The sequence below is a fragment of the Dipodomys ordii genome, unplaced genomic scaffold (genome assembly GCF_000151885.1).
Source record: "Dipodomys ordii isolate 6190 unplaced genomic scaffold, Dord_2.0 Scaffold17, whole genome shotgun sequence".
NCBI lineage: Eukaryota > Metazoa > Chordata > Mammalia > Rodentia > Heteromyidae > Dipodomys > Dipodomys ordii.
The window spans coordinates 9,901,253-9,911,862 of record NW_012267233.1 but is presented as its reverse complement, the minus strand read 5'-3'; the positions used below and the strand labels follow the sequence as shown (position 1 = coordinate 9,911,862).

At 45.4% G+C, this 10,610-nt stretch overlaps 1 protein-coding gene across 3 annotated transcripts in view; it reads right to left on the bottom strand.

The window, feature by feature from the left end:
- Positions 1–4,372: 4,372 nt before the first annotated feature.
- Ncald (neurocalcin delta) overlaps positions 4,373–10,610 on the bottom strand; it is a 395,542-nt gene continuing 389,304 nt past the window's right edge. For all 3 annotated transcript variants that reach the window (XM_013012593.1, XM_013012594.1, XM_013012595.1), the window contains 2 exons: positions 9,257–9,362; positions 4,373–6,584 (listed from right to left, as the gene is read on the bottom strand). In XM_013012593.1, the coding sequence (XP_012868047.1) occupies positions 6,487–6,584; positions 9,257–9,362 (204 nt within the window). In that variant the 3' untranslated portion in view covers positions 4,373–6,486. The remainder of the gene's footprint in view (positions 6,585–9,256; positions 9,363–10,610) is intronic.

Genomic DNA, 10,610 nt, shown 5'->3' with positions numbered 1-10,610 from the left:
TATATGTATATATATATATTCATATGTATTCTCCCACATAAACAAAAAAAACATAAATGTAACTTAATAGTTTTGTAAATGGGAGAGGGGAATCTATAAACTATAAATACAGTTATTTTATTTTTTGTACATTTTTAAGAAGAAAAATAAATATTCATAACATAAGAATGAAACAACAGTGTCTGGTGTTTTCTGTATGAGTTGGAACTCTTTGCCTGAATGGAAGAAAGTCTTGGTATGACCTTAGAAAATTTCAGCCTCCCTTAGCACCCAGAGCCGAGGGCTGTAACAGAGCAGCAATTTACTCTTCAAGGTACTTTTTTCTCACCTCACTTTGATCTTAAGAGAGAAGGGGGAAAGGCATCAAGAGACTTCAGGTGTTCCCTCTGCAGGCGGGTGCCTTGCTCGTGCTCTCTTCCTTTCTCTCCTTCCCCCCTTCCCTCTCTCTCCTCTCTCTCTTTCACTCATACACACACACACACTTTGTAGTACTGGGATTTGAACTCAGAGCCTTGTGTTTGCTAAGGATGAGCCACAACCCCAGTCTTTTTCCATGTGTGTGCGTGTGAGTATACGTGTGTGCATGTGTGCGTGCACTGGTTCTGGGGTTTGAATTCAGGGCCTGGGCATTCTCCCAAGCTGTTTTGCTCAAGTCCAGAGCTCTATAACTTGAACCACTGCTTCCCTTCTGGCTTTTTTGGTAATTAATTGGAGATATGACTGTCCCAGAGTTTCCTGCCAGACTCACTTTGAGCCATGATCCTCAAATGTCATCTTCTTGAGTAGTGAGAATTGGCACTTGGCCCTTCTGGTGTTTTAGATTTTTCAGACAGGGTCCGAGACTTATGCATAGGTCAGCTTGGGACGAGTTCTACTTCCATCTCCCAAGTGGCTAGGATTGCAGGTGTATACCATCACACCTGGCCCAAGATGTGTCTTGTTTTGACCCATCCCTGAGGCTGGAGCAGATTCTGCCCTCCCACTTCTGTCTTCCAGTCTCCCTGGCCCCCCCTTGACCTCCTCAAAATCTTTCAGTTTCTCTGGGCCAACTTCTGTGTTAGAGGCTAAAAACCACATGGCTCAAACCTCCAATTCATAAGATGCTCTTACCCTGGAACCCACACCAGCAAGCATCATCCTTGTCTGTTGAGGTGCAGCGCCATTCCCACCTGCTCCAACCATTGTCTGTGAGGACCTCCTGAGAGCATCTGTTGCAAGCAATGAACAGACCTGTGTTCTTTTGTTTCTCTTTCTCCGTCTACCCATGTCCTCAGCTTTCAAATCCAGCTAATGTTTTGCCTTCAACAAGCCTGCCCTTGACTGACCTGACCCCCGGTGACCTCCAGGGCCTCCACGCCTGAACCAGGAGTGGGAAAAGAGTAGCTGCATTATTGACTGAGTAGTCTTTTGGAGAAATCATGGAATTTGAAATGGGCCACAAGCTTTAATCACACTCTGTGTCCTACCACCTCATGAGGAAGTCTGCCTATTCTTCAAATCTGCCTGAGTAGGTTGTGCTAGGGATGCAAATGCTTTCTACATCCCCCTACACTTGGCAGTGCAGTTTGGTGAATTAGGCTTACCATGTGTGAAGCCCTCCCCGCCCCCAGGGCATTTCCTGGACAATCACCTTGATAGCATACGCCCCTTGTCCCTCAGGGACTTACCAGAAAACCTCTATAAATGGGTGCATGGATTGATATTGCAGACTTGGGGGCGGGGAACATGATGAAGAGCAGCCAATGACAACCATCACCCATGTCTTCCCTGGGCAGCACACATCCATCTCATACCACTCAGGTAGAAGAACTCCATTTCTGCTTTGCCATCAGGCAGAGGTAAACTTCTCTGCAGTTGTGTTCAGGGCTGGACAGAAGTTTCCAGCTAAGCCAAGTCAAGTGTCCTTTCCAGATCAACCCTTGGCTTAATAATGTCTACACGCCACAGAATGCCAAAACTCAGACTTAGTACTGGTTCAGGTTCACCATTGAGCATGTGAGCAGGATGAATGCCAAAATACTGCTACTGGGAAGGGGGTGGGAGGTGAGGGGAGGCATGGAGGGAGAGAGATTTGTCTGCTTGCCTGCCTGCCTGGTGGGTACTGGTGGCTAAGGTATTATTGTTATGAGGTATTTACTAAGGGTTGGGTTGGCAGTTCCAGCATTTGAAGTGTTTTCACCATTTCTTTCAGAGAATTAAAATCCCAGATACTTCCTGGAGGAGTGTTGAGAAAAGAAGTGATGACGTAAGCTTCACCATGACGCTGGCCACGCTGCTGTGTAATAGCCCTGCGTTGTAATATTGTTAGCATCCTCAGGAATGTCTGGGACTGTTGAGACTGTGCATCGCATGTTAACACAGACAGCAAATTCCCAGGATGTGGGCATGCAGTCAGCACTGAACTGAAGAAAATATTTTCTTTCCTGGGGCTTGGACTGAGGGCCTGGCGCTGTCCTTGAGCTTTTTGGCTAGTGCTCTACCACTTGAGCCATAGCTTCAATTCTGACTTTTTGGTGTTTAATTTTGAGAGAAGAGTCTCTCACTGGCTTTCCTGCCCAGGCTGGTGGTGAGCTGCAGTCCTCAGATCTTAGTCTCCTGAGTAGCTAGGATTACAGGTGTGAGCCACCAGCACCTGCCTAAGAAAATCCTGTAACTGAACAAATAACTGGGAATATCCTGGACATAAATGTCTCTCTTCATCTCACATCCATCCATCTTCCTGTTTTATTTGACTGATGTGCTTCTGAATCAGGAAATACAGGCCTCCAGGACTTCATCTGGTTGTTGTTGCTTCAAATAACCTAAAAATCTACAACTTTGGGGAAAGTGCTGAGCATAGTCCTAGCAAAGTCCAGGGGCATTTGGAGAACAGCTTCATTTCTTCATTGGACAGTCCTTGGGGCTCTCTGCCTTGCCTAAGGGAGTAACCACCCCCTTGGGTGGTAAGTCTCTGCCATGTTGAACTAGGCTAAGAAGGGACTCAGCTGGGCCAGGACATTGAGAAGATGCTGTAGACTAGGAGCATCAGGTGCAGCTGAAGGCAAGCCAGTGCTGGTCTTTACAGACCAATTGTATGTGGTCAGGTTGGCCTGAAGGGGCCTATAACAGCTAACACAAGTTAGCAAGTTTGAGCCCCCTGTTCTGCCAGTATTGGCCTTCTGGGAGAGCAACAAGGCTGAAAACACTGAAACAAGGAAAGCTCTGAAGAGGTTTAGGCGTGGCATTGTGTCCTCTCTTCCACTGAGTCCTCTCAGACTGAGCTGGGAGGGGAGAGGACTATTAATTTCCCTAGACTTACCTGGATCCCACTGAGACAAAGTTTGTTTCGGCTTCTCCAGCTGGGCCTAATGTTCAGATTCCAGTTTGTGAAAGGCAAGGAGGCAGGAAGAAAGTGAGGGTACTATCAGAGGGAAGTAAGGAATCATATGCACACGGAGGAGGCTTTGGGATAGAGTTTTGGGCTGAGTGCTCTCTCCCATCCCTCTTCCCACCCACCGACGTTCTTTGTATCTCTCTAGGCAGAAACAGTACCCCAAACCCAAATCTGCAGCCTCACTAAGATCCAAGTCAGCTGGGGTAATATGAAGTCAGGAAAATATCACATTCAAGACAACCATATTAAACAATAAACATGCTTTAATGCCAGGCAAGAGCTACACAAAATCAACTGATATGAGGCTGCTTATAAGATATATATATATATATGTATATATATATACAATATATATATATATATATATATATATATATATATATATATGGTCATTAAATCCACTTGTGGAAAGACCCCATGGGGCATATCGCTGGGATGGGACAGCACTTGCAGCACCTCTTCACCCTGAGGTGTGAACAGTTGAGTGTTCTGTAGCATCATCCTTCAGGTCCTAAGCCATGTCCCTTGGTTCACCACTGAACAGTCCACTTCCAGAAGTCTCTGAACAGCAAGGATGGTTAATAGTCCAGTACAGGAGCACTAGGAACCTTCAGGCAGTCAGCCTTCTGGGTGTTGTACAGTACCTTGGCTACTTTTGAATGCACTGGGTAAGACATACTTAAAGCCTTCCTGGGAAGGAAGAAAAGGAAAAAAGAACATCCCTGGAAAAACAGAGACTGGCCAGTATCCAAACTGTACCTTCTAGGGGCATTAGACATGCATTGACTCCTTTTATTTTCTTTTGGTGCCAGTCCTAGGGCTTGAACTCAGGACCTGAGCACTGTCCCTGAGCTTTCTTTCCTCAAGGCTAGAGCTCTACTACTTGAGCCACAGCTCTACTTCTGGGTTTGTTTTTTTTTGGGGGGGGGAGGTGCTTAATTGGAGATAAAAGTCTCACAAGCTTTCTTGTCCAGATTGGCTTTGAACCTCAGTCCTCAATGCTTAACCTCCTGAGTTGCTAGGATTATAGGTGTGAGCCACACAGTAGGTCTGGCTCAGCCAGATGTCATGACTGAGGGCAAAGCCCAGGCAGGTTTCTCCAACATTAACTGGCTTCAGGAGAAAAGAAGTAAAAGGAAGAATTGAGTTTTCAGTCCGGTATAGGAAAAATTGGAAGTAACTCCCGAACTCCAGCAGTTGAATGTGCTGGGTTTCTCTCCCTCTCTCTACTCTTAGATTAATTCCCTATTTTGCAAAAGCAAACCTTACCTAGAGAAGAATTTGGCAGGTTTTGGTATAGAACATGAGGAACTGACACTCCAAGGCAGATTATGATCATTGAGCCCAAGGTTCAAAATTGTACTCTACAAGTTTGCTCATTTTGAGCTCATCATACAAATTTGGACTTGTTACCTCTTAGAATGGGCTCAAATCATACACAGGTATCTGGAGGTCGGAATGGACACAGCCTCACTCTCTGTGTAGTTGTTTTTATCTTTCTGTGGCTCCTGTTCTATCGAAAGCGGCTTGGCAGTAGATGGAGCCTTGGGGGCCTCTCTGCCTTCTCTGAAGCAGGTTCCCCACACCCACATCCTTGAGAATTTGGGTCTCCCCAGGCCAACTGCTTGACTTGCCTGTAATTAGCAGCTTTTACTCTCAATCTTCAACTGAAATAAGTATGTGTGTGGTGACCAGCCCAAACGTGTGATATCACTTCTACATTCACAGAACACAAGGATCAGAACTAACTGTTGGGTGCCCCACAGTGGGCCTTAGATAACACAGACACGCTTCCTCTTTCCTCCTTATGATGGCAATGGCCTGACCTCTGAACTTGTCAAGTTATGACTCTTCATCAAGAACGTGGGCTACATCACTGAGCAGTCCTTATGGACTTCAGCTATATTTTCATGTCTCAGGAGTATACATCTGCTTGTAAAACATCCACACCTCCAATGTCATGCTACCAAAGGGCTGCTAGGCTGAGCTGGCACACTGCCAGCCTGGCTACTCTCAGCCATGTCAACTTCCTGGTGCTCCAATTGTCATCATCCCTGTAACCTGCCCTGTAACTCCAGAAAAGCGCCTCAGATCAAAGTTGGGTCCTCATCATAATTACTTACTACTTTGATGGAATATATAAAATATGCTTGTTGACTGGTACATTTGTACAAAGATATGACTTTAAAGCAAGACAGACATTCATTATAGTTGGCTTACTTTACAATAAGCTACTAAAAACAGTCTTCCATAATAAGATTGTATTAGTGCTCACTAAACATGCATTTACAAGGCAAAACACTTAATTTGGTCTGTAATACCCAATATTTTATATACAGCAGTCTTCTGTTGTTGTTGTTTGAAATTACAAGAGGCAACAAATGGATCTGGTTCTGGGACTACATTGCCTTTTGTGTTTGATTTCCAAAGAAACTCATCTTAGCTCAACTAATGTAAACCTTGAGAAAATAGCTGAGCCATCTTTTCTCTCTCCTCCATTCATCTACTTTGAAATGTTCACAGCTTAGAAACTACAGCCTGTTGGGGTGAAGGGTGAAGTGCAAACATCCCAACCTGTTTTTAATAGCTTCACCCCAAAGGATACCTTGTTCTTGGGAATTCTAGCCTCTGGTGCCATTTCAGTCCCTACAATATGTACAGACAGACCCAATTGGGGAATTTCATCTTTCCAACAAAACTCCTGGAAACTTTCAACAAATCACTGCACCGGGCTGCATACAATTCCCTTTGCTTGGCCCTTCCCCAGAGTTTTAGGTTTCAGAACCAAGACATTAGAATCAAAAGAAAAAAAACACAACAATTAAAGTCACTGAACGACAAACACCACAGAGTCTGTTCATGCTTCCCACAAGTGCAATGAGGCTCTGGGCATTCCCACGAAGCGTCCACGAGGAGAGAAGCTGCAGGTGAGGGAGTCACAGAGGAAGAAGCATCTGACTGCACAGGAGACAGTGTTACCATCAATATTGTTTGGCAAAAAAAACCCCGGACCCCCCCCCCAAAAAAAACCCCCAAACCAACAACAACAACAAAGTAAAGAGAAGAATCAAAAGGGAACACAAGAAGCTCTAGGATTCGTGGCGTGGGAAGGTTCAGAACTGGCCAGCACTGCTGGGGTCACACTGAAGGAGGCGCACAATAGAGGGGTCGCTTTTGGCTCCTCGGATGAACTCTTCCAGGGAGAGTTTTCCTAGGAGGGAAGAGAAGGGGTAAGTGGTGGCTAGTGGCACCTGCATGACTTCACACCTTTCCCACTGCATGGAGGGGGCACGGTGGCCTTCCCCGGTAGAGAGCAGCACCCCACCCACCCTCTCAGAGACTGGTTATCGTCTCTGCTCCTAAACAGCTGGGGTTACAGGTCAGTCAGCAAGAACCTGGACAGTCCTTCTGCTTTTAGTTCTTCCAAGTTTCCTGTATTTTGTTGGTTTTGTTTTGTCTGGGGAAACAAATGAGTCTCTTTTGTTTTAGAATATGTTGCCTTCTTCAGACTTTGACTTTTTACCTCTATCTCCCAAGTGGCTGAGATTACAGTTTTAATTTAATATTTTTGTGCTGGTCTTGGGACTTGAACTGGAGCCACAGCCCCACTTTTTGGCTTTTTGGTGGTTAATTGGAGATAACTGTTTCACAGACTTTCTCGCTGGGGCTGGCTTTGAACTGTGATCCTCAGATCTCAGCCTCCTGAGTAGCTAGGACTATAGGCGTGAGCCATTGGCATCCAGCTTCCTCCCTCCCCTTTTCTCTAAACACATATATTTTATTTGGAAAGCCCAGGACTCTCAGCAGTCACTCTCTGAGAATGCTAACCTAGTCAGGCCCATTGACCTCATAGTAGCTGAGTCCCAACGGAAGGCTCTACCATTTCCTGTGACCAGTTGCAGTCCAGTGTTTATCCCAGGTAAATCTCCCATCTTTTATCCCTATTCTAAAGAGGCAGGCCTAGGACAGAGCACCAGGAAAGCTGCAATTTAACACGTTCATTATTCAAATAGCTTCATGTTTGTGAAATCTTTGCAAAACACCAAGCTATTTGGTATGGGGGAAACAGGATATAAAAGGATGTCATGCACTTTTATGGAAGAAACACAAATCCAGATTCTCAGGCAGCTGATGCCCACACATAGGTACAGAAAGAGGCCCTGACACCCCCTACTGTTCTGCCTTTCAGCCTCCCATGGGACACATGGCTGCATGTGCCTGTTGTACACAGCTGATTCCAGCAACTTGGAAGGCAGAGATAGGTGAATGGTAGTTTGAGAGCAGTTTGGGCAAAAAAAAGTTAGGGAAACCTTATTTCAAAGAACAAGCTAGATATGGTGGCTCACACCTAGGATCCCAACTATTCAGAAGGCACAAAAGGAGGATTACAGTTCCAGGATGGCCCCAGGCAAAAACTTGAGACTCTATCTGAAAAATAATTAAGGCAGAAAGGGTTAGAAGGATGGTTCAAGCAGTAGGACATTTGTCTAATAAGTGTAAGGACCTGAGTTCAAACTGTAATACTACAATAATTAATTAACTGGTTAGTTGCTGAGCACTTTGAGCAGAACGGGTGAGCTGGTAATGACAGCAAGAGTTAAAGAGCTTGTGACTGGCCAAGCCATAAGCTTAAAACACTGTGAACTCTGGTCCTATATCAAAAATAGTGTTGCTAGATTTGACAAATAAAAAGGGATATCTGGTTAACTTAGAATTTCAGAGAAGCAGCAAAGAATTTCTTAGTATAAGTATGTCCCAAATATTGCCTTGGGCATACTCATAAAAAAATTCCTTGTTTTTTTTTTCTAAATTCAGTTATTTGAGTCTCCTGCATTCTATTTGGTAACCTAACATCTAAAAATCATGTCCTTCTTTTTCCTCCTTTCCTTGCCTATCCTGTCCTGTCCTTTCCTTTTATAATATTTTAAGTTTTGAGACAAGGTTTCACCATGGAACCTAAGCTGGCTTTGAACTCCTCCTGCTTCTAATTTCCTAGTACTGAGACCACAGACCACAGCCAGCTTGCCCTTGTGTTTGAAATCTAATGTTCCTTTTTACTTCTGTTTGCTTTGCATCCCCTTCTTGGCATTCACACCAAACTTCTTCCACCATCTCCAATGCATAAGGGAGTTCTCTTGTCTTAGCCTTTTAAGCATGCTCAGAGACACCAATAAAACCACTGGACAGGGCCGGGTGCTGGTGGCTCACGCCTGTAATCCTAGCTACTCAGGAGGCTGAGATCTGAGGATCGCTGTTCAAAGCCAGCCCAGGCAGGAGAGACCGTGAGACTCCTATCTCCAATAAACCACCAGAAAACCGGAAGTGGCCCTGTAGCTCAAGTGGTAGAGCACTCACCTTGAGCTGAAGAGCTGAGGGACAGCGCCCAGGCCCAGAGTTCAAGCCCCACGACAGACCAAAACAAAACAAAAACAAAAACAAAAAAACCACTGGACAGGCTGGGGTAGTAGCTGCCCGGTTCCTTAGGAGTAACAAGCTCTCCCAAATCCTGGTAAACTAACTCGCTGCAGGGATCCATTGTGTTAGGCCAAGGCCTCTCCTGAGGACTGGGCTGTGCTAATAGTGGTTTCTTGAGTCCTTTTCCTTCTGCTTCACAAGATCTATCCTTTGGGGATGGGGGTAGAGAATGACTTAGAAGGAAGAGAGAAGGGCTGAAAGTAAGGTACTTCCCTGTGGACTGGGATCAGCAATTCAGTGGCCACCCTAGTTCTCTCCTTCCCACCCAGCAGGGCCATGTGGATGGGCCACTCTTGCAGAGGGTGACAGGTTCTTGCAGCGGACACTTTGTCTCTAAGTAGCATTTCCCTGTCAGGACTTCCCCAGCAGCCCCAACCTGGGCCAAGTTGAGCAGCCTCTGCCCCTTACCATCTCTGTTAGTGTCCATCTGGCGGAAGATCTTCTCTGTCCTTTTCTCTGGGGTTGACTCATCTTCAGGCATTTTCATCACAGAGGAAACCATCTTGTAGATCGCCTGTGGACAAAAGCAAGAGAGTGGTAAGAGAAACGCAGGAGCTCTATTATTAATCCTTCTGAATACGGGGGGGAGGTGGGGGTGGAAGGAAGGTCCCTTCATGAATAAAGAGCTGGTCCTGTCCCCACTGATTTCTTGTAAGCCAAGATATGGAGTCACTGGTAGTGCTTGCTCAAGGCAAGCACTCTACCACTTGAGCCACAGCAACTACTTCTGGTTTTCTGGTGGTTTATTGGAGATAAGAGTTTCACAGACTTTCACAGACTGCCCAGGCTGGCTTTGAACTGTGATCCTTATATCTCAGCCTCCTGAGCAGCTAGGATTATAGGCATGAGCCACCGGCACCTACCATAAAGTCATTGTTTTAAACTAAGCTCACAACTGGTAATCAGATTTACATTGGGCACTTTAGCCATGGGAAAAAAGTCTTAGAAAAGTAGATTTTGTCAGGGCGTGGGCAGAAAATTCCAGAAGGTTCTGGAGTTCTGGGTATTGACAGGTAGAGACACCTGAGAGTATGTCAGCGCCAAATGGAATTGGGGAGCAAAAGGGAACTGATGCTTAAACTTTCTTCCTTGACACTCATATTTAGAATTAAGCCTGGGCAAATGAGCAGACATCTCCCTTCTCTCTCTCTCTCTCCCTCTCCCTCTCTCTCTCTGTCTCTCTCTGTATATTTCTATCCCTATATAATTTTCTCCTTACTGTCCATATCATGATCAAGTAAAACCCCTTAAGGATACTCAATCTATCCATAGCTCTGGCCTCTCCCTTTAGAAACCATGCAAATGCTGGGTGCTGGTGGCTTGTGCCTGTAATCCTAGCTACTTAGGTGACTGAGATCTGAGAGTCATGGTTAAAACTCAGCTTGGGCAGGAAATTCCACGAGACAATTAATGACCAAAGAGCTAGAAGTGGAGTTATGGCTCAAATGGTAGAGCTAGCCTTGAGTACTAAAGCTCTGGACAGTGCCCAGGCCCAGAAGTCAAGCCATAGGACCAGCACCCCCTTCCCTAGTAAAAAAGAAAAAAAAAGAAACCATGCAAGCATTCCATGCACACACACACACACACACAAACACACACCTTACAGATTTCAAGGCTGTAAAACTCATTAATGGTAGACACATGAAGAAATGCCCAACCTCTCTAGCCATAAAAGAAATGCAAATCAAAACAACATTGAGATACCACCCCACCCCAGTTAGAATGGCTATAATCAAGAACTCTAATAACAACAGATGCTGGA